The 22,916-nt window shown below is 42.6% G+C and overlaps 7 protein-coding genes across 7 annotated transcripts; 4 read left to right on the top strand and 3 right to left on the bottom strand.

The window, feature by feature from the left end:
- Positions 1–517: 517 nt before the first annotated feature.
- Positions 518–1,794, top strand: EAF01_007754 (uncharacterized protein; the record flags this gene model as incomplete). Its single annotated transcript, XM_038916010.1, has 4 exons — positions 518–605; positions 730–789; positions 849–1,312; positions 1,366–1,794. The coding sequence occupies 4 exons, from the start codon at positions 518–520 to the stop codon at positions 1,792–1,794; spliced, it is 1,041 nt and encodes a 346-aa protein (XP_038768481.1).
- Positions 1,795–6,005: 4,211 nt separating this feature from the next.
- On the top strand, positions 6,006–6,660 carry EAF01_007753 (uncharacterized protein; the record flags this gene model as incomplete). Its single annotated transcript, XM_038916009.1, has 4 exons — positions 6,006–6,040; positions 6,106–6,175; positions 6,226–6,453; positions 6,559–6,660. The coding sequence occupies 4 exons, from the start codon at positions 6,006–6,008 to the stop codon at positions 6,658–6,660; spliced, it is 435 nt and encodes a 144-aa protein (XP_038768480.1).
- A 519-nt stretch (positions 6,661–7,179) lies between these two features.
- Positions 7,180–9,214, bottom strand: EAF01_007752 (uncharacterized protein; the record flags this gene model as incomplete). The annotated part of the gene is made up of 4 exons (XM_038916008.1): positions 7,180–7,339; positions 7,399–8,462; positions 8,515–8,546; positions 8,647–9,214. The coding sequence occupies 4 exons, from the start codon at positions 9,212–9,214 to the stop codon at positions 7,180–7,182; spliced, it is 1,824 nt and encodes a 607-aa protein (XP_038768479.1).
- A 685-nt stretch (positions 9,215–9,899) lies between these two features.
- Positions 9,900–11,356, top strand: EAF01_007751 (uncharacterized protein; the record flags this gene model as incomplete). The annotated part of the gene is made up of 2 exons (XM_038916007.1): positions 9,900–10,133; positions 10,469–11,356. The coding sequence occupies 2 exons, from the start codon at positions 9,900–9,902 to the stop codon at positions 11,354–11,356; spliced, it is 1,122 nt and encodes a 373-aa protein (XP_038768478.1).
- Positions 11,357–12,258: 902 nt separating this feature from the next.
- On the bottom strand, positions 12,259–13,597 carry EAF01_007750 (uncharacterized protein; the record flags this gene model as incomplete). The annotated part of the gene is made up of 2 exons (XM_038916006.1): positions 12,259–13,450; positions 13,509–13,597. 2 exons carry the CDS (start codon positions 13,595–13,597, stop codon positions 12,259–12,261), a joined length of 1,281 nt encoding a protein of 426 aa, XP_038768477.1.
- Positions 13,598–14,463: 866 nt separating this feature from the next.
- EAF01_007749 (uncharacterized protein) lies at positions 14,464–15,007 on the bottom strand (the record flags this gene model as incomplete). The annotated part of the gene is made up of 3 exons (XM_038916005.1): positions 14,464–14,503; positions 14,549–14,635; positions 14,751–15,007. 3 exons carry the CDS (start codon positions 15,005–15,007, stop codon positions 14,464–14,466), a joined length of 384 nt encoding a protein of 127 aa, XP_038768476.1.
- Positions 15,008–20,740: 5,733 nt separating this feature from the next.
- Positions 20,741–22,333, top strand: EAF01_007748 (uncharacterized protein; the record flags this gene model as incomplete). Its single annotated transcript, XM_038916004.1, has 2 exons — positions 20,741–21,149; positions 21,210–22,333. 2 exons carry the CDS (start codon positions 20,741–20,743, stop codon positions 22,331–22,333), a joined length of 1,533 nt encoding a protein of 510 aa, XP_038768475.1.
- Between the last annotated feature and the right edge of the window lie 583 nt (positions 22,334–22,916).

The following is a 22,916-nucleotide window of genomic DNA, read 5'->3' as shown; positions in this document are numbered from 1 at the left end:
AGAATACTCTCCCGTAGAGAACACAACACATGCTCCGTACCTACTCCGTTGCTCGCGTGCTTCCATCTACGCTAAACTCCATTCGCTATCGATAGAAACCAAAAATAAAAATCCATATCAAGCTCTTCCCTCTAGAAGTTGTTTGGCTTGTGCAAGTGCGACCATATTGACTCCACTTTCTTCCCATTTCTCAACCCACTACTGCAGCTTGTCGTAGGTCAGAAAGAAAAAGGACAAAAGAATCCATCGGTCCTCTTCTTGCCAGCTTTCGTCATAATTGCAATTCAATTGATACACTGTGAAAGACTGTCGTACCCAGTACTTTTGCTTTCTTTTTAAACAAAAAGCCTTGGCCAGATACAACCTTCAAAGAAAAAGACACCACCTTCATAACAACAACACGATACATCGCATCGTCTAACAAATCTCAATCACCTTTCCTTCACAAGCTGATCACCAGAAGCTCCCTCGACGATTTTCCTTCTTCCACACACAACCATCAATTTCTATACATATTATGTCGGATTTTCCTTCCAACGCTGGTGCAACTTCCACTGAAGGGACTACTAGCACAATGGAGAACGCAAAGAATACAGTCTATGACAGTAAGGTAAGCTACATCGATCCATCTATCAACCAAACCACCAGAGGCCATGTCGCTAATAATGAAACAGTTCAAACTTCGCACAATGAGATCAATACAGGAAAGAAACTAATCAATCAATTCAGATGCATCTGCAGCTGCCAACGCGGTTGGAAACCACCCTGTCACTCAGAGTGTTGTAAACGGTACCATCATGTCTCATAGCTTATGTTTGCAAACCACAATACTGATATTTTCTCGATAGGCCCAATGGCAGATAATGTACGAGACCAACATCAAAAGACTCAAGTCGAGTTTTCCAACCTCGCAAGCTCTCGCACCACCCCTACCACTCAAACCGCTACCGGTCAACAACTCACACATTACCATTCCTTCTTCTACAACTTGTTATCATGGGAGAATCCTCGTGCATCTGGAATTGCATACCTCTCTACTGTTTTGTTCATCTTCGCCGCCAGATATCTTGATATCCTCCGATACTCATTCAAGGTTACATATATGACTTTGTTTGTGACGGTTCTCGCAGAAGGTCTTGGAAAGTTAGCTTTCTCGCATGGACTTACTTCTCAATTCAGACCTAAGAAGTACTACACAGTTTCTAAAGAGACTCTTGATAGCTTACTCGGTGATGTCCATGAACTGATCAACTTCTTCGTCATTGAGTCACAACGTGTTCTCTTTGCCGAGAATGTATTTGTTTCTCTCACTGTAAGATCCCCTCAAACTCCTGACCATGAAATATGAAATACTGACCTCACTAGGCCTTGATCGGATCTTTCATCTCCTACTACTTGATTAAGCTCATTCCATTCTGGGGTCTCACTCTCATCGCTACCTCAGTTCTCTTCATCTCCCCACTTGTTTACAAGACCAACAAGGAGCTTATTGACAACACCCTCGCTCAAATCTCGAGCATTGTCAACCAACAAACCGAACAAGTGAAGCAGCTTGCTAGTCAACACGCTTCTCACGTTGCGGAGACCACCAAGCAATATGCTGGAGAGTATGCTCACAAGGCACAAGAGATGATCGGAAGCGCTAGAAGCCGTTCTGGATCTCCAGAAGCTAGCAGAGTAGCCTCCCCAACTGCCAAGACCAACGGTATCAAGGAAGAGGATTTCCCAACAGCACCAAAGGAGGAGTTCAAATCCGGAATTGCTACTGAGGAGGAGCCACTCATTGCTGCATAAATGTAGCACAAATGCAACACATCGTGGAACGGAGACTCCTCACAACTCTCAAACGAGAGGTCAACATATCCTCAGTTGAGGGGTCCAAATACAGAAACCAAAAGTTATATCGTTTATTAGCTGAGAAAAAAACACAAGGAGTCAGCGAGAATCACGCAGATTGATATGCATACGACGATTACCATATTACGAGATCCGGTGAAGGAAATACAGGGACTGGCACGAAATGCACGGCAAACTTTGGTGTCTGTGAAGCTTTTTCTCTTAGTTTTTTATTTAGTTGTGCGACTTCGTTAGTTCTGTTGGTCGCTGCCTTTTGGTTGGTTCCAAGTGGGTATCTTCTAATGGATGGATGGGATGGAGTGGAATGGGTGGGCAGGAATGACGTTACGGTTATTGATGATATTTTATAAGGAGCGTTTGCGTTGTTTACGGACATAGGGAGGGCTTTATAGTTCTTTTTGCGTTTTTCCCAATTAAAATGAAAATTTTCAAAATCTCTAGTTTACACGGGTGGTGTGATGAATGTTTGTGTTGAAGTGATTTTGAGGTTTGGGTGAGTATTAGAGTGTGTGTTTCGACATGCTAACGAGCTCGCATACGTCGAACTGTTTGGTTACCGGTTAGTGAACAGTAAGCTGGCGCCTGAAATGCCCTACTCTTGATATTATAATTAATGAAATGTCCTCTGCTCTGTTGCTCTGGTAAGCGAAATCCCATCTCTTCTTGTATAGTGGATGTCCAAATAGGTACGTAGATAGGCATAATCACTTGATCAATGGGAGTTTTGAAATCTGACATTCGTGGGCTTCGATGAGGTGGGGTCGGGGATCTGACTTGGAGGAAGTGGATGCTATGATATGGTATGATATAATATGATATGAGATTTATTGGTAGGTAGGTAGTGAGTGAGTGAGTGTTGTATTGTGTTGTATTATGTGTTTTAAGGGGGTTTGAGGGTTTTTTGAGGTTGGCTTGGATTTGGAATTGAGGTTTGGGAGGTAAGAGTGAAAAGTGGGATAGAATGAAATGGAATGAAATGAGATAGAATAGAATGAGATGGGATGGGATGGGATAGGATGGGATAGGATAGAATAGGATGAAATGAAATGGGATGGGATGGGATGGGATGGGATAAGATAAGATGAAATAAAATGAAATAAAATGAAATAAAATAAAATAAAATAAATAAAATAAAATAAAATAAGATAAAATAAAATAAAATAGAATAAAATGGGATAGGATAGGATGGGATAGGATAGGATAGGATGGGATGGGATAGGATAGGATAGGATGGATGGGATGGGATGGGATGAGATGAGATGGGATGGAGATTAAATAATATTAGTTGTTGATTTTAGGGAAGAGGAAGGAAAGGAAAGGAGAAGGGGGATGGATTTGGTGGTGGTTTTGATGTTGTATATGAGTGTTGGGTTTAGTTATTACGAGTAGGCTTTATGTATAGTGTTTGTGTAGGTGTTATGTCTTGGTTTTGCAAGCAGGTAGGTAGGTAGGTATATTGGGTATATTATATATCCACGGGATATTTAGAGATTATGGGGACTTTCCTTCTTTGTTTTAGGGCTTTGTTGCTTTGGGGGGTGGGAGGAGAGGGGGGGATATGTAGTATGTGGTAGCTAGTTAGGTATCTTTCATTCCACTACTCAATTATCTGGTGTTGAGATTGTGAATGAGTGCTGGAAGGTAGTAGATGGGTGTAGATATACTCGTCTATACCGGGTTCAGAGGCAGTATTGTGGATGTGTGAATGTGTATTCGGGAGTTTTGGGAGGAGGTAGCATTGTGGTGGTGGTAGTTCTGGATTGTTGTGGGTTTGGGTTTGGGGGGTGATTTTGATTCTACCAAAGGAGGTGGGTGGGCATACCACACGTTCATTTTACTAGAATCCATCGCTTGGGTGAAGAATTCTCGAGGAGCCTTTTGATCTAGTTATGTGTATCTAGCTATCTAGCTATCTAGATGATGTCAGGTAGTCAGTGATTTTGCAAAGATGACGTCATGATGGGTATTGAGGGTTTGTGCTAGGTAGGCTCCGATTCTTGTTCTGGGGGCCGGGGAGCTGGGTTGAAGTTGAGGTTGATGTTGATGCTTGTCTGGGGTGGAGATGGTATAAATAAGTGTACGGGAATTGAGGATATGCGTGCAATAGACAACATGATATGATATGTATGCAAGTAGGTAGTTGGAGGGGAAAGTGTAAGTAATTTCACGAATCACGGGTAGATATCTTATCTGAGCTGGTGTAATATCTGGGGGGGAAGGGAAGGGGGTGAGGGTGAGGGTGGGGAGATGGAGGATTTGTTTTATGGCAGTGTAAGGACTGGTTCTTTGTTGTATTGTGTGGTAGAGTATGTGATTTGAGATGTTGATTCTACTTGAGAATCCCTGGTATTGTTGAAGATAATGATATGGGGCATAATTGAGCAATTTCCTTTAATAGGATTACTTTAGATTCTTGTGGAGCATTATTACTGATCACCTATTTGTTGTTTCGATTGATCCAGAGCTTGCGCGGAAATCACGCACAGATCATATGATATTGTTTGTAGCTAATATTTATATATTTTTTGGTGTAATTTAGAAAAAGATAATTAGTTTTTATTTATTCTATTATATCCCCTACGTTTTATGTGAGAGCTTCCTAAAGCCTCTTTCCTTTCTCCTCCGCCGACAGCGCTACTTTCACAGTGACATTTCTATGGTATTTGTGAGGGCTTACTCTATGACCCTACCACCTTCTACTCTTTTACAGCAGACGAAATTCTGAGAGCCATCATGAGTGAGCTGACGTGCTTGAGGACGATGCAAGCGTCGAGAATATTCATTCGAGGGACTCTAGGGAGCTTAGTGCTGAAATCTAATTCATAATTGACACTATCACTAGTGAAGCAAACGACGACCTGAGATTACAACACGACTTCTCAGAGAGCTTTCCTATCCTCGCTCCGATCTCGTAGTATCAAATTAGAAAGTTTGGAGGTACGGATCTTGGACTTTTATGGTCAAAGAGCGGAGAGCTTTTGACTGAGAACGTGCAAGAGATTAGTGAAGGTTGACTGTTTCTGGGAGGATTGGTGGAATTACATTTTGCTAAGAAAAAACACGTGTAAATCTTCCTTGACCTTCCAAGACGTCTCGGTCAACAGGATTGAGAGACATTTCCAGGAATTTACAATATACTTCTAGATCAGGAGAGGTTTATGATCGGAGTGGCTGCCATCAAGTGCGCTGTGGAAAAGTTGAGCATAAGTGTAAGCAATGATTTATCGGATTTTGAGCTATGCAGACTTCATGCTTACAGGTTGTAAGAAAGGCATTCTTCTGAAATCTTGACGGTATTATAGTTGCTAAATCTATCCACGATGGTAGTGGTGAGAGATACGGAGAATTTAGTCTTAATTGCATCTTATGCGAAAGCTAAGCAGGCAAGACACTGGGAAGGACACTAGCCAGCTTACAGTAAAAACTCCAAAATCTCGAGACGAGAGAAATGTGTATGAAAGCAAGAGACATGCTAAACTCGGGCAACTTGCGACGAGAAATTTATTGAAGTAGAGTAAAGCTACTTTCTTCTTTCAACAGCGCAGAGCGGAGCAACCGGAAGCAACGAAATCTTTAAGGGGACGAAGGCCGCTAAAACCCAGCCGAATGTAATGTCTACTCAACACCATGTAGTTCGACTAACCCGATATGTTTGGAGAAAATTGTTTGCAACTCCTGTTTGAATCAACTCTTATCATTATGAATGTTGTAGTGAATACTTCATATTGATGAACCTTTCTTTATAGATTATCAGAAATGAATAAAAACGAACGTCAATTTCACAACTGCTTAGTAAAAATTGTCCGCTGTGATTCCAACTCGAAGATAATTAAAAAGGGGTTGTGTATTCATTCCCGAGTCGCAGCCAATTGTTCGAAATTGAGGTTGGGAATTGATCATTTGAAATCGTAACATGTTTGCAAGTGCAGTATCATTTATGAAATCCCATATCGTACTCGAAAACCAATATTGAATAAAAAATCATTGTAGAATACATTACCAGCGAAGTGAGGTTCGTAAACTACTAGGTATTGTACAAACGACTAAAACCACCCCACCGACACATCCCGACCACCGTAATATCCGGACTTCATAACCTCACCTCACAACCATCTATCTCCCTTTCTAGCTCCACAACCATCTACACCATGGTTCTCTCCTTCATCCTAATACAAAACCGCCAGTAAGTGCTTTCCCCCGTACCCAAACCTTTCCCCATCATCACTAACCACCCATCCCCTTACCCAGAGGTAAAACGCGACTCGCGAAATGGTACGCCCCCTACAACGACGAAGAGAAGATCAAGCTCAAGGGCGAAGTACATTCCCCCCCCCTATCCTTCCAACATGCAATCTAACCACTCACCAGGTGCACCGACTCGTCGCGCCGCGCGATCAAAAATATCAATCGAATTTCGTCGAGTTTCGCAATAACAAAATTGTGTATCGACGCTATGCGGGATTGTTCTTCTGCGCCTGCGTCGATGCTAATGATAATGAGTTGGCGTATCTAGAGGCGATACATTTTTTTGTCGAGGTGCTGGATAGCTTTTTTGGGAATGTGTGTGAATTGGATTTGGTGTTTAATTTTTATAAAGTATGTTTTTCTTTGGAGGGGATCAGGGATTGTGAATTTCGAATGAGAGAGTGCAAGGTGGAGATGAAAGGGGAATGGAATAGTGCTGATTTTTTGTGATGATAGGTGTATGCCATATTAGATGAAGTATTTTTGGCTGGAGAAATTGAGGAGACGAGTAAACAGGTCGTCTTGACGAGGTTGGAACATCTGGATAAATTGGAATGATTGTGGAAACATGAGAGGCTAGTCTACTAAAATTGGCCAACATTAATGGCAGTAATCAGCTAGTAGCAGTCGATACCAAAGGGAAAGCTAGGAGTCTAGGAGTTTAACTGCAGGCATAAAAACTGGCGCAAGGCGAAGTCACAGTCAAAAACTAGATTTGTCACGCGAGTGGCAGCATTATTGAGGTACTGTGATTCATATGTTTCTCTCCTTGCACAAATAGCAAGCTAAAACGCTCTTCTTTTGTCACCTATCACTCAGTGTGCCATGCCTCCTAGTTACCAACTTTCATACAACAGCAATTTCAGCGAGCTACTTTAGAAGCAAAATGAATGTCAAAGTCTGTGTAATAAACAGCTCAGACTTTGCGAAGTAGCTGCTTATTTATTTTCAACATCCGCCATATCATCAATTTTCAAAACTCCCTTCATATAGAAACAGCTATGGTCACAACGATTGGTCGCTCGCAGCATCCATCGAGGTGTTACCGTCATTAACATGTGCCTGGTCTTCGGACGTTTACTCTTGCATTTCAATATCGGAACCTGGGGAGGTTGACGTGCTTTTGTCAAGATTGAAGTAAGGAATCTCACTTGGAACTCGGTCAGGTGAACGGTCGAATGTATGATTTGAGACCAACGATGAAGCAGAAGACAATGGAGAGGAGCTTTGTGGGGGTCTGATTATCGTTAACATAGATACCTCATATGCCCGTTGGATAAAAGGTATGTAACTTACGATGTTGCAATTTCCAGTTGTCCCATACGACGTTGGTCATCTTCATCCCACAACTGTACCGCTGTGCGGCGTCTTCTCCTCAGGTTTACAATATGACCTTCTGTTCGATTTGCAATCAGGCCCTTAACAAAATCGGAATAGATTCTCTCTGGAGTCTCCGAACGAACTCTTGGCGAGTCACATCCTGCTTCCATATCATCCACAGGAGTTCGAATGTCGTCTTCGCTAGAAGTATCCATAGGCGAAACATCTCGTGGGCGCATATTTATATCAGAGGCTTGGCTTTGCACAAAGTTTCCGGTTGAAATTGTCGAGTTTCTAGTTGGAAGTTTTTGGCTTAATTCAAATTCTGCGGTATATGGATTCGTTTCCCTGAGAATTCCCCTTGCGTCTGCGTCGTTCCTTTCGGCGTCCAAATGTAGGGATCTTGTGTCATCAACATCATGCATTAGCTCTTCTCTATCATCATATTCAACTTTTTGTCTGATGGTACGTTGATGCTCCTTGTAATCGATATCATTTATTTCCATCGAGCGAGCACGCTTGCGATTAGCTGCCATGATGGTAGAGGCCACATTGGAGATCGACACACCAGTCACTCCTGCCACGGTTTCCATTGACATCCCGGTATCCTCTGCCATAGCCACGGAGGCTCTGTGTATACGTTCCTCGACATCGGCAAGTTGTTCAAGCATGTTGTTACGAGCTGGCAATTTTGACTCTCGGCCGATACTGTGATCCAAAGCCATTGCTTGTTCTCGTTTGGAAGAACCTGATTTTTCAAATGCCTCCAGTTTTCCGCCTCGCCAAAGCCTCGAATCTCGCTCTGCGCCTTTGTTTTCGGAATTGTTTGTTTTTGACATTCCCCCTCGTTTTGCCTTGCAGCTATCTCTCTTGTCTAAGGTTCTTTGCTGGGTTTTGGCTTTCATCCCGGCAACCAGACGTTTTTGGGTGATGGAGTCTTTCTTGGTGTTCTCTGGGCATAGCGAATACCAGTGCTTTCCGAATTTGTTGCAAATCGAGCATTTATATGACTTCGGTGGCTTTTGGTCAAAAGCAGGATCCTGAAAATGTGTCAGCAATTTTCCGCGTTGTACTTTGATCATGATTATTCACCATATTTGTTGGACATTGTTTGACCAAGTGGCCTATTGAATGTTAGTGGACGTGACTTGTTCCATTATGCAATCTCCGTGATAGAGATAAAGACCCTTGATCATTAGAGTATTTCTCGAAAGGGGCTCATACCATTCTTCCCGCATCGATTGCAGATATAACTCGGTGGAACATACTCTGAATGACTGCCTCCAGGATCTGATTTACTTGAGAGCTTGTCTGATCGATACTCACCTCCATCAGAGTATCCTTCATCCGAAGGTTTATCTTTGGTTAAGCCGTGTTTTTCATCAAACACTCTTTCAATCTCATCAACAGAAGGAAGGTGCTTTTCCTCAATCCATCTTTTCCGGCCATTGAGTGTGGAAGGACCATTGGCTTTCTTCCAATCCACAACGTGTGCGATTACTGCTTCCTTATCAACTCCACGGTGCTCCAATGATTCCACCCACTGCTTAATCGTATTTGGCCAAGCTTTAAGTAATTGCAATGGGCTTCTCCGATGGACTTCGAGCCATCGACAGTATATTCTCATGATCAAAGAAGCTGGTGATTCATCGTTCACATTCTTAGCTAAGTTGCTCAAAGATATGTTTAGTAGATCATCATCAGTTACTAAATTTGGGGCTCTAAAGAGAAGCTCTAATAAAGCATCTTCCTCCCACGCATTTTCATGTCGATTTTCTTTTTCAGAAATCATCTCGAGATGTAGAAGCCGACAATAGAAAAAGGCAAAAGTGGATTGAAGTTGAAGGTCTTGAGGAAAAGGAAGTTGTTGTTTGTTATTTGATGTCGCACGGACCTAATGCACCTTCTTTCTTCGAGTCCATATGCTTTGATTGTTTATATGTTCGAGGTTGACTTGATTATCTTATCTGATTCTTTCGATAAACAAAAAGGTTCGGAGAACAACCTGTTGGCAACCATCTCCTAGTCAAAATGTCATCTCAGAATTTAGCTTGAGACTTTTGTGTTTCATCTGAAGAATATCATATAGTAAATTGGACATATTATATCAAGAGTACAAAGAAGCAATCTACCTCATTCCATACATGATAAAGAAGCTTCATCGAAAGTCCTCCTGGTTACAACACTTTAAGCATATTGTCACCTTCTTCTTAGGCAGACGACTTCTGGGCGATTGTCGCATACAAACCATTGAGAATATCTCGTCCGATACTACATTACTACAGGTATCTTCTCTTTATTCCTCTCTGCAAGTCAAGTTATGAAATACCATCTCGTTCACTAGCAATATCCACTGACGAACTTCTCATTATAGATCGTCGATATTGAAGCCAATTTTACAACTACCGACCACAGACAACCATTTCCTTTCTTCAAAACATCAATCTTAGTTCTCATCTTGGTCTATATAAGCGAAAATGAGTTCTTCTTCATCTCAAGAAATTGTGCAACCTGATCACATTAATGCGGTCCTACCAGTAATTCCTAGTAGGTTTCCAAGGTTTCCAAAGTTTCGGAAGCTTTCCTTTGAGTTACGCCATATGATTTGGAAATTGAGCTTACCTGGTGCCCGAATCATTGATATCATTTACGACAGAGACAAAGACAAGTACTTGTCGTTCCATTCTAGACCACCCTCTCTACTGCACACAGTACGTTTGACCTGTTTAAATGTCCCGTGTTTTGTTATCCGGAAACGTCCTCGTCAAGATGCTTAATCCCAGCGTTTCCAAGAGTCCGGACAGCAGCTCAATCTATGATTCTAATTTTGAGAATTCGAATATATACTTGTCCATTTCAGACATTCATCATTTTTAAACCAGTCCAATAATCAAATTAATTTCATTACCTGAGATAAACTCGATATTTAGAGGGATTGAATGTTTGAACTGTTTGTTTTTTGGACTGCAGTAAGGGCTATTGAATACACTGCTCATTCCCCGTAATAGTATGATAGTAAATGTCGCTAACAAGCCAACTTCTTTAGAACAAAGAAGCCAGATCGTTTGCGCAAAATGTCTACAATTTGTGCTTTCCAACACCATCCCACCCGGCGAATATTTACATGGGATATGATATCGATGTTGTCTACTTCTCCGACTGGCTTACGGGCTATAAATATGAGGAGAACGGTTGGTTCGAACATGTTGACATTGGCCCGCTTGGTAAGATGGGAGTAGGAAGACAGGATTTGAAATCGATTGCAAGAGTCGCTGTCAACTCAATCTATTTGGATGTACCCGAGAGATTTTCGGCTAACAGGATGGAATATTTCTGTCACTCCACATCAAATGTACTCGCCAGATTTAGTTCCTTGAAGAGACTATACGTGGTTGTTGAAGATGTTGACCCCTATCAGAAAGGGGAAATTACATTTCACGACATTCCTGGCAATATTTGCCTTCACCCTCCAAGTTTCTGTGCCTTCTGTGGAGCCCACGAAATCGTCAGGGGGTTTACAGACATGAAGTGGGATTTAACTTGTACTTGGAGAGTCCCTTCTGTCTCGGTTGTGGGAGCGGCTCGTGAGGATAATCTATCACACATGGGTCAGTATCAACGTTGCGAGTGTAACAATTTTCCTCAAATACCAGGCCTCACTTATCAACACTCCCCGTGCGAGGAGTACCGTCCACAGCCAGCAAAGATCGCCGATCAAGTTGATGATAATGATGGCGATGATGATCCATCTAAGTTTGTCGAAGATGATTTGCCGGAAGAAGAATGGGGTCTTGCTGAGAATGAACTGGATAAATTGATCTCAGACGAAGAGGCTTATTATACATTCATTGCTGAGTATTGTGAGGGAGAGTATGGAGTTCACCATGAGAAGTGGCTTGGCATCGACTACATGTTGAGCCGTCCTTTCTTGTGAGTTGTCATCTACACTTGGGTTCTTGGAAACACCAAGATATCTAAGGTTGAATATGAAAAGAAGTATGCTATGGTATATACCAACGTCTTCCCGACGTGTATAATAGGCCACATACCGACAATGTGGTGATCAAATTTTTTTTTTGTTTTTCCTTCTTCTCTTCGCTTCGTCATCAGGAAATTGTATGGAGGGCTAGTTGATTGTATGATGATTGGTAATCTGACAAGAGCAGAGTTTACAAGTTCTTCACTTTCAGATCAGTTTTTAGGGGGATTAATGATGTATCAAGGTGGCCGTGTATATGTGGATGGGATATCAATTGATAGGAGAGGTTTTAATATTTCTCATTTGTCTTTTACAGTTATGCGGCGTCAAGACAATAATAGGACTGTCTAGATCTGTACTTTAGCTTCGTTAGGATGCCCTATTGAGATAACGAAATCGTTCTAAGTTGTGTTTCTTTCGCATCATGTGTATTGGAATTGACATGGCTCTGTTTTATGTGCAGGTATCAGAGGAACATTGGCATAGACTGGCTGATTTTTTTAGCAATTTGATAGCTTTCCTGATCTCAGAAAGCTCGAGGTGCTGCTTGCCTTTCATGAAAGATATGGAGCCCCTAAGAGTGTATCATCAGTATGAATCTGGAATTTATGTGTGGTTGAGATGTGCAATTTGGCTCTAGATGAAAATTTCCCACTCATATATCGCCAAAATGGCCCTTTCATAGGCGAGATATACCTTGAAGCCTGACGGGATGTGGCTACACTGTCTTGGGCACTTGTGCAACACACCTTAGCTTCACGGAATCGCCACTTTGGAGAATTTGTGTGTTACCAGACGTTCAAATTCCAAAACAAGATATGGTATCTATATCATTTCTATATGTCTATCCTTCTTTTCTATGCCAAGATATTATTAGCTGCTAATTCCTTCTTCTGCTCTGCCTCAGCACTTTCTACCTTGGCTCCCTCGCCTTTCCAAACCTCTTCGATAACTCCGCCAATTTGTCCCAAGAACCTCGTTACCTCGTCTTCCGTCCCAACAGTTATTCTCACACAACCAAGACAGCCATGTTCCTTTCCTCTGAATCTAACCACGACTCCCCTGTTCTCCGCTAAGCTTTCGTACACTTTTCTTGCAACCTCGTTGTCTGGCTGCCCGTTCTCATTCAAAATCTCCACGAGCAGGAAATTGCTCGCTACGCCACCTCTGAATCGCCCTACACCCTTGACCTTTGGTAATTCATTAAGTAATCTCTGTCTTTGCTCCACAATCTTCTCTTTATGTGCCGTCATAACCGACAATCCGTCTTCCTTTAACGCCTGAGAAGCAAGAGCCTCTGTAGGTGAACTAATGTTATATGGTGCCTTCAAGTTGTTTAACAAAGCCGCAACTTCAACACTAGCGAATGCAGCACCAAGTCTGATACCAGCTAAACCAAATGCCTTACTCAGCGTCTGCAGCACCACTAAATTTGGCCATTCGTTCACCCATTCTGCAAGTGACGATCCTTCAGGTGAGAAATCTATATATGCTTCATCGACCACCACAATACCATTCCAAGTCTTGTGTAATAGTACTTGCTCAATCTGTTCTTTTGGAATTAAGGATCCAGTAGGGTTTCCAGGCGAACAAATGTAAATGAGCTTGATGGGTTTCGGTTGTGATTTTGACAGTGTGTCAAGAATAGCCGGAACATCGAGACCAAACTCAGGAGCTGGTAGCAATGGCACTTTAACGAGAGCTACATCGTTAACTTGCGCAGATACACTATACATGCCATAAGTTGGCGGGCAGACGAGAATGGAGTCGACTGAGGGTGTACAGAAGCAGCGGAGAAGAGCATCAATTGCTTCATCGGAACCAACGCCGAGGAAGAGGTTCAGAGGGTCGAGGGGCAGATCGGTATGATGGTGGGTATTGCGCAATTCGCATAAGAGAGATTTCAGAGGATGTTGATGAGGATCAGGATAGCGGTTCAACCCAAGGAAATTGAGGGACTGACTTGAAGTGACGCTTTCTGGAAGAGATGGGCCGTAAGCGTTCTCATTGGCATCGAGAAGGATATTTGTTCCATCATCTTTGTAATCACTGAATGAAAATATGAGTCAGTAAACAGACGTTATAGATGGGATTTTTGAACGCTTACTCTCGTGCGCAACGATATGGCTCTAATGCAAGAATATTAGGTCGAGCACATGTCTGCAAGTTGAATGGGGAGTCTGCACGAAAAGGCATTGTGATATGTAGTTGTTGCTTAATTGTAGAGAGTCATGGATTGGAGGGGTTAGAAACATATTTTGAAGCCGAGCTCGGCAGCCTTCAATGCAAGGCTGACGACCCACTTTTGTTATCGATGACCAATTAATCCCACTTTTCACACACCCCTCCCTCCCCTTTCTTCTCGTTTGTCTTGACAAGTCAACACAATCGGAGAAATCACACAAACCAAAAGCATGTATCGTTCTTGGGTACATGTTTTCTCAGAGGCCAATACATACGCAAAGGTGTCGATGGCGATACTTCTCGTTTTCCTGTTCAGGCTTCTCGGCATAATTGCTAAAATTCCAGTGCGAAGCTCACTTCTACCCATCTTTTAAATGATAGTCTACAGTAACATACTTGGGCGGCCGGCGTCAAGATTTGGTTTCGAGATGTCCTTCCCTGCATCTTGTCTTTTGAGTTTACTTGCGCTTGCCTGTCTTGTGGCTTGTACACAAGCCAATTTCTCCCCAGCACTCTCTTGTAAAGATTCTTTTCTATGTTGGTTTCTTTGTTTGAACAGCTCCTTTTCATGCAACAATAAGCAATATGCTTCACAGCATTGAATTTAAATGTTGAGACAGATGCCCTTTAGCAAGAGCGATGGCTCCGTAATCCTTGGTACTCAACAGGGGTTTGTTTCATTGGTTATGGCTACGTAATACCAAAAGACTGTCATTGAACAAAACGCAAGGAATACATAGATTGGGAAGACCATTCGCAAGTTTCACCAGAAAAGACTATGGGCAAAGCAAAACCTTCAAGTTTGCTCGGCAGCCTACTTCGCAATTTAGATCAGGAAAAAGAGTGAGCTTTCCAGCTAATCAATGGCCTCCACTCAGCTAGTATCCTCTTCCATTGTTGGCGCATTTGACAAGAACACTAGAATTATCAGCTTGGTATAAATTTTTACATGAATGCACTTACTTTGGGCTGACAGCTGGCCAACGTGCAGCACATGCCGAGCTTGCTCCATAACTGCAGCAGCTCGAGGACCCAGAGCCACCATTGACTCTAAATGCCGAAGTCAGCAACTGTTATCATTTGCGGCTCACTTAGTGCTACGATGGAAAGACTTGAACATGTAGCTTCGATAATAAAAGGGCAAATGGAAAGAAAAACTACTCACTGATAAATGTCACCGACATGATACGTTCCGCGTACTTGGGTACAAAAACCGCAATACTTTCCAGCACTGGCTCCGCTTTGGGATGTACAACCAGTGTTGTAGGAGCAAGCACGGGCTATGAGTGTATCGGGCCCATCACGAGGTGTGATGGCGCCTCCTTCTTTGAAACCAGCTTCTGGAACTGGCTCTGCAATTGGCTCGGGTAGGGCAAGGGAAAGGGGGAGGAGAAGGAGGAGTGGTGTAAGCTTGAAATGCATGATGAAGTTTTGAAGTTTGAGTAGTCTTAGGTAAGGCTGCTATATGTTGTCAGATTGATGCTCGAAAGACAGGCTTTGTTGCGGAAAAGGATGCTTATATAGGTGATAAGCCTTTGTTAAGCAGTGATAGACATTCCGAGGAGATAACTTTCTCAGAGTATGGCGGCCAGCACATGAAAGCCAAACATCACAGCATCTGCCTATGAAAAAGTGTAGTTTACCTGTCAACGGCAAGTTCTGCCACGTTCTCAATATTCTGTAATTGAGCCTGCTGATCAAAGTTGAGGGATTTCGAGCATGAAGAATCAGGTCTGTCACCTGCGTGCAGATCCTGATTTCTTCTATTGAGGCTTTTGAACAGTTAGGGCCCCGCTCCCTCTTCCTTTTCAATGACAGAAACAAAGTCTCAAGCCGTCTTGGCTTCTTGATATTGCAGTGCAAGATTCGACCGAGATTCTTAACCACCGGCAAGCCGATGCTCTCACACCGGATTATATATTTGATAACACGGTTCTTTTAATGACAAGCTTCTGCTTCAAATCAGAGAAAGAATGTCTGATTCATCCACGATAAATATCGAGTACGCAATTATCGCGTATGAAACTTTCTCACCACTCTCTGCTATGAGAGTTTGCGAATCCAAACTGCGCGTGTTAGCACAAGTTCCTAAGATTTAGGTTTAATCACTTCTCACATTTCCAAGATTGTTCCAGCTGAATCAAGCCTAACACTATATACATATGCTTAGTGGTAACGACTGGTAGATGAGGTTGAAAAGTGTATGAGGTTGACGTGGAGATCGCAACTCAAAGATGTAAGATATGTCCTGGCTTAGCCCGACTTGGCGTAAGAGGCTGCAGGTACCTATCTTTTCTAGGCACCAACATATGTTTTTTGTGTAACATTATGTAGAACTGAAACAGAAACGGCCAAATTTGTTAAATTTTCTTACTCTTCTCTGGAATTGATTCCAGCCTCAAAACCTGAGATTGTTCGTATAGAAGGATTGTCAAACGAGCCGCGAAAACCTACTGCACAATGGCGACACACAATCAATCACGGTACTCATTGAGGGAGAAGGCGCTTCTACATCTTGGCTCTGCAATTCGATCGTGCAATGTTGACATCATGATAAGTGCGGGGTAGAGGCCATTGTATGTTGTGGTATGCAAGGACGGATCGTCACTGCGGCTAGAGGAGGAGGAACTCAGTCTGTCAAGCAAATACATGCAAATGGCACGAAAAATTACGATCGACAATTTGCGGCTACAAATAATTTACATAATAGCGGTGGATCTGCCAAAGACACCGGTCTTCCATACTGGACATATGTTGCAGAAGTCTTCAATATGTCGTGGCTGAAATATCTTGGCTACTGATTTTCGCCCAATGTATGCAACTCAGATCTTATGAATCGCTCATACACTGAAGAACCAGTGTTCAATTAAGAAGACGAGGTTGGAAACTGGGAATTTCATGACACCATTCAACATTTGTTCCATCTAGTCTTCTTCTCAAAGTGAGACATCCAAGAACTCGACAAACGGCTTCGAAGAATTGTATTATTTCACTGAAAATGAAGAGCTATAAGGATGAATAATGGGGAATAGGAAGGCTGTTGATGTTTCACCGTTCATTTTGGACTACTGACCTGACTTTGCTTTACATGATTGATGTCTTTTTAAACTACAAGTATATGCATCTAATTAGCCATCATTGTGTAATATAGCCAATCACCCCAAAGGCAATGCTTCCAGACAACTAAGTAGACCTGGATTGACGTGTATTTCTTCTATATTATTTCAGTATGCTCTGGGAGCGCAAACTCATCCGTGTCAAGTTTTCTGAATGGAATAATTTATTGTTCGGTTGCACAATCTCGTCGTACACAAGTACGTGGTTGTGCGGCCTGCTGGTGCATGTGTTTTTCGACATGCTTGATGTTCGAACAAAAATACTTTCATACTCAGAGCCTTATCACCACCGTATAGATCGATCCAGCCATAGATACCGGAGGCGGTGCTTAAGCCTACATACCATAGCTGATCTTCGTGCAGTTACGTTTTGCAGCTGGTATTGTCGATGCGTGTGATAGGACTTGGAACGTCTATTATACCAATGCACTCGGTTACCAAATTATCCTCAATAAAGCGATTGATGGCACTGTATTATGGCTAGTCACCACAATTGAAAGTTGATATAACGTGGGACTAAGCAGTCGTCCGCTTATATGCACCTAGTCACCTGAACGAATGCTCCAGAAAGCAATTTCTCTGATGAATGGGGGATTTTTTACACAGGATAGGTTTGGATGTGGTCTGCACAGCCCTCGGTTGCTTGCTTGTGGTACAATTCGTCGAATAATTATACATAGAGATGTAAAATCTCTTGGCACACTCATATATCGTAGCCTCATCAATGAGCATTCCATTGTACTTTCAATCTCATCAACTTGATATACTCAAATAGAATGATCTGCTCTCGTATGTTTCATCTGAAAGCATTTTTTATCTAGTACTATTATATATACACCTTGCCCCCCTGGCTTACTGCACTAAATGGCTGAGGCTATAGGAATAGCTGCTGCCATTGTTCAATTTGTTGACATTGGACTCCGTGCCTACTTGAAATTAGATCGGTTTTTTTACCGACATTCGCGATGCACCACAGATCATTCAAAACCTTCAAGTATACTGTAGACTTGCGTCAGCAGCTAGATATCGCCGAGAGCATTCACGTAAACCGCCATGCGATACTCCAGTCAGTAACTTCGATAGACCAGATAGAGATCTTATCATTTCACTACATAGACCAAATCAGGAACCTCGAGGGGCTACTTACTGTTCTCACAAACCAGAAAACTGATCGATCTTGGCGTCGAGGATGAAAGGGTGTCCAGATGGCGAAAAAGAAAGAAGAAGTTATGGCGGTTTGTGGGCGCCTCGAGCGACACAAAACTTCTATATCTATGTGGCTGACCGAAACAAATTTGTGTGTAGAAATATCGATAGCATAAATTCACATTAAATCTTTGTGGATATAAAGCAAGTCTGGCGATTTGGTTTGGCAAGCGCCACAAAGTCGAGGCCTTGCATTAAGTGCTTTGATACCAGCGTATCTAGCCTCAAAATTCCCTCAGATAGGAAGACTAACACACCATTTAGAAAGCTCTCAGCTGAAATAAAACCAATCGTGGATCAAACATATCAAGGTGTCCAACAGACACACTCTTTGGTTCACAAAATCGACCAAAATTCTTCCAACAGTACAGCATGCATTAGGATAATGCACTCACAAATGAATCGTCTTTGTCAAGAATCAGCGGAAGTCTTGGAGAATAGCAAGAAGACAATCCCTCACATAGATCAAATACACAAGATTGCACGCACTGTTTTGATCAACACTGAAGAGTTACTCCTGCAGTCCCAGAAAATCATCCTAGTTGCAAACAGCACGAAGGCAGATACAGAACACAATCTGCCAAGAGTTGACGAAATAAGTGCCAACACTCAACTTCTTACTCAAGAGGTTCAGAATATGAATGCAAACGTATAATTGCCGTAATTTTGACTTCATACACCTCAATAACTAATCTGTGGTACAGTGGTCCGGGAGACATGGTTTTATTGCAAGGACTCCTCTTCCAAATAATCACGAAAACAAAGATGAGAAACTAGACCAAAATCGGAGTCTCTCAAAGGAGCAAACGATTTTTCGGAACACATCTATGTAGCCTGGCATGGTTTACATTTCTGTGCTGCGCGGATGGCATACCCTGGGGCTTATTTCAGCTTTACTGAAGGAGGAGTATACAACGATACATAATACATAGCGAGGCACCTGGCAATAGACAATCTAGGTCACGATGACTGCAATTGTTTGTGCTCGCCACGTGGATGTACGCCGACATCGATTTTGATGAAAGTATCCCAGTTTTTTGTTCGGCCAAAGCGGGCAATAGAAAGCCTCTACCGCTCATGGGCGATGAAGACTAATCCAACGCCGATGCAGCTGAAGCAATACTCATATGATTGCATAAGAATAATTATTTTCAAATCGATAGGATTAACTCATTCTTGCTGCAAACCTGACCAATACTGCAACCCCTGGAGAGATGAGTATCATGTCCCAGAAAACTATCAGTACAAGAAATCTAGACTTGAGGAAGCTTTGAACATGTTTGAAAAATGCTTTCGAGTGTACCGTGGCCCTATGGAGATGTTTCCGTTCCATTTATTGGATTTTCTATACAGCCACCCTTCACAGGGATCTCAAGATAATTACGGCATGGTGAATTGGGAGCAAAAGGATCAGTCATCAGAGATTAAGGATGCTGAAGCAGTCAGTCACTGAGCAAGAAGAGCTTATTGAGGAAGGAGAAGCTGCGGAAGAAGTAACAGACAACGAGGAGAGAATGACGGTTCGGGAAGAGGAAGACACTCATAACTACTAGTGTAAAGTATCTGTTTGAGAATATCTTAGGGGGAAGCTTGATGTTTTTTGTATCCAATTCATGATGTGTGTCAGAAAAGCTAAATACTTCGGATTTACTAGCAACTGCGGGAAGGTTTGTTATATCGAAATTATGTTCTGCTTGCTTAGTATAAGTGCGTAATGATTTGAGGTATATTCTGTAACAAGTCTGAGTTTGTCACATACGACCATAGACTGAAGAGAATTGGGCATCCCGTCCGCTCTGCCATACACAAGCTTCAGATCGGTGGATTAGTAGTTGGGTGGGTGACCACCAGCGAATCCCCACTGTTGTATGTTTCTGGATTTTTTGTCCACTTCTCTCTCGATGATCAAAGAAGCATCTCAGAAATATTTTTTGGCCACATCTCCGAATCCAGGCTGCGATGAGTGGATTGGCTCGATTGGCTCACAGATGAACTTGCTGTCGAAGCTCTGCATCAATTCTTTCTTTGCTTCATGATGAGTAATTGGGGTGATTGCTCCATCTTCGGAGTCCGGATGCTCGCTCTCAAGTCGAATCAATGACAATCCAAGCAGAATGCATCGTGTGCCTCTTACACAGAGCCTGCATCTTTGTAATCTGATTGGATAAGAACTGTCTTTTGAAAAGTACAGACAAATTCGAAAAGACAATCCACATCACTTAGTGCGGTGAAGTCGTGTCATCAATTTCTATAGTCGACATGCGTGGCCGCACACCAATGCAGCTTGGCAAGGATAATCATGAGCGGCTGTGTCACCAACGAACCGAGTGGGGAAATATACATGGCCGATGGATACACGTCTACCAACCGAGATCCTCAAATCAACCTGGGGCTAAATTTGCGAGACTCTCCCTGGTTATGTTTCAAATAGCATGCAAGGCAACTTGCTTGCTGGAAAATTGATAAGGAGAGGAGTTCGTACTGGACAACACTACGTACGCTAAAATCTACCGAGTATTCAGCTTGTAACCTTGTACGTTCTGAATAGCTTGGAGAGTTTGGATTTTGTCTGCCGTAGTTCGATGGCCTTCCTGGTTCGTTGTTAATTGTGATGATCAAAACGGTCATTGGGCCAAGTATTCCATGTAGGTCAAAATATATTATCGAGAACAGTTGGGTTAGAGAGGAGCAAGTACTTGTAAAATACGCCGATATATGAAGTCTTTCCTCCCCTGATATTTCCTCCCAGCTTGCTAATGTTGTCATTTTCCCTTCTGCTTTCAATAATCACATCTTTTTTCTCTTCTCGTTTTTCCATTCAGGCGCACTCATCATGAAGATGATAGAACTTCAAACATCAGCCTCTACGGCTTCAATTTCTCGCAGGACGAGGGATGAAAAAGTAGACAGAAATGGCGTTACTTGTTACGATGAAGAGATCACTAGGATCGTTGACTACACATATGACTATGAGATTACTTCTCCTTCAGCATGGACCCGTGCAACTTCAGCTTTACTTGATGCTATTGGAGCTGGTCTCGAAAGCATTGCCACAAGTACCGAACTTTCTCAACTGGTTGGACCTACCTTCCCCTCTCCAGATACCATTCCCAATGGATTTAAGTTACCCGGAACAAATTATCAGCTTGATATAGCGAAGGGTGCTTTTGATATGGGAGCTATGATCAGATACCTCAATCATAATGATGCCTTTTTAGGCGCTGAGTGGACGCATCCCTCTGGTATGATTACCAACACTTCTTTCCTCATCGTCCAATTGAAATATTGACAATATCTCACAGACAATCTCGGTGCTATCTTATCGACAGCCGATGTTCTCTCGCGCGTAGCCACTTCCAAAGACGATCAAGATTCAATCCTCACCATGCGTCATGTCCTCGTAGCCCTAATCAAGGCTTACGAAATTCAGGGCTGTTTTCAAGGCAAAAATGCCTTCAACAGAGCTGGTCTAGATGACGTTATCCTTGTCAAAGTAGCTTCCACAGCTGTCGTGTCCTGGCTCATGGGTCTTCCAAAAGAGCAAGCGAAAGCCGCTGTCTCCCACGCCTGGGTTGATGGTAACCCTCTTCGTGCATATCGTCAAGCACCCAATGTTGGCCCAAGAAAAAACTGGGCCGCGGGTGATGCATGTATGCGAGCTGTACAAATGGCACTTATGGCAAAGACCGGACAAGCAGGTGTGAAAACTGTTTTGAGCGCTCCGCGATGTGGATTCTACGATGTTCTCTTCAGAGGCAACACATTCGATCTGCCCCGACCGCTCGGTACCTCCGTGGTTGAGAACGTATTTTTCAAAATTTACACAACTGAAAGCCATGGCATGACTGCATTCGAAGCCGCCCTATTAATCTGCCAAGAGTTAAAAGACAAGGAAGTATCCACGAGCGATATAAAAAGTATCCAAGTTCGAACTCAGGAAGCAGCGATGGTTATTATGAATAAACAGGGAGCACTTCAAACACCTTCAGAACGTGATCATAGTCTTGGATACATGATTGCCCTTACTCTTCTCAAAAATTCTTTGCCCGAGACTGAAGATTACCAAAACACTAGTTCCTGGTCGAAAGATCCTCGGGTGGAAGAATTGAGAGGTAAAATCACCATCAAGGAGGATCCGGAATTTACAAAAGATTACCACAATCAAGATCTCCGCAGTCTAGCCAACGCAATCAAGGTTACTCTAAACGACGATACCGAATTAGAGGAGATAGTCATCCACTTCCCTCAAGGCCATGCCAGAAGGAAAGAAAGTTTAAAGCTGATAGAGAAGAAAGCAAGGAAGAATTTCGCATTGAAACTGAGTGAGGAGAGAATCGATACGATTATAGAAAAAACCAAAAGCATGGAGTTTTTTGGTATGTCGGTTTGTGAGTTTATGGATTTGTTTGTACCAAACAAGGAATGAGAAATTTCCGGTGGGGATTTGCTGAATGGTTATGTTTGGTTCATGGATCGGTTTCTTGGGATGGCGAGATGGCAATTGTATTTGGTTTCTGGGTTTGTGTAGATAGTATAGACAGGTTGTGCTGGCTATCCAATAGAATAATATGTTTTTCCCTCATGGTTTGTTTGAGAGCAAGGTGTGTGGTCAAGCTAGTGATGAGTGAATATAGTAATTACTACCCATGTGTAGCTAGACTATCACGTGTTTGTAGTCGAGAGTTGATAATTCCACACCCACGCGATTGCTCCTTACGTTTCAAGGTTGATGTTCTGGACAACATAAACCACACATCAAGCTAGATTCCCAAATATGATATCGATTCTCTGAATGACTTGGAAAATTTAAAGCATTTGATCTACAAATTCGGACCAGAACATCAATCATGATTTGGTGTGCAACTTATTTCGAGCTTCTACCATGTTCTTCAGCGGGGAAACAAAATTTGGGACAATTACCAGGTCATTCACATTGAGCTCCAAAAGAATATCATAATATGCGAAGCAGAAACAGCAGAAACAGCAATTTCTATATGAACCCGCGTGGA

This window comes from Botrytis porri (assembly GCF_014898465.1).
Source record: "Botrytis porri strain MUCL 3234 chromosome Unknown BPOR_010, whole genome shotgun sequence".
Lineage (NCBI taxonomy): Eukaryota > Fungi > Ascomycota > Leotiomycetes > Helotiales > Sclerotiniaceae > Botrytis > Botrytis porri.
The sequence above is the reverse complement of the archived record's forward strand: the minus strand, read 5'-3'. Positions and strand labels throughout refer to the sequence as shown.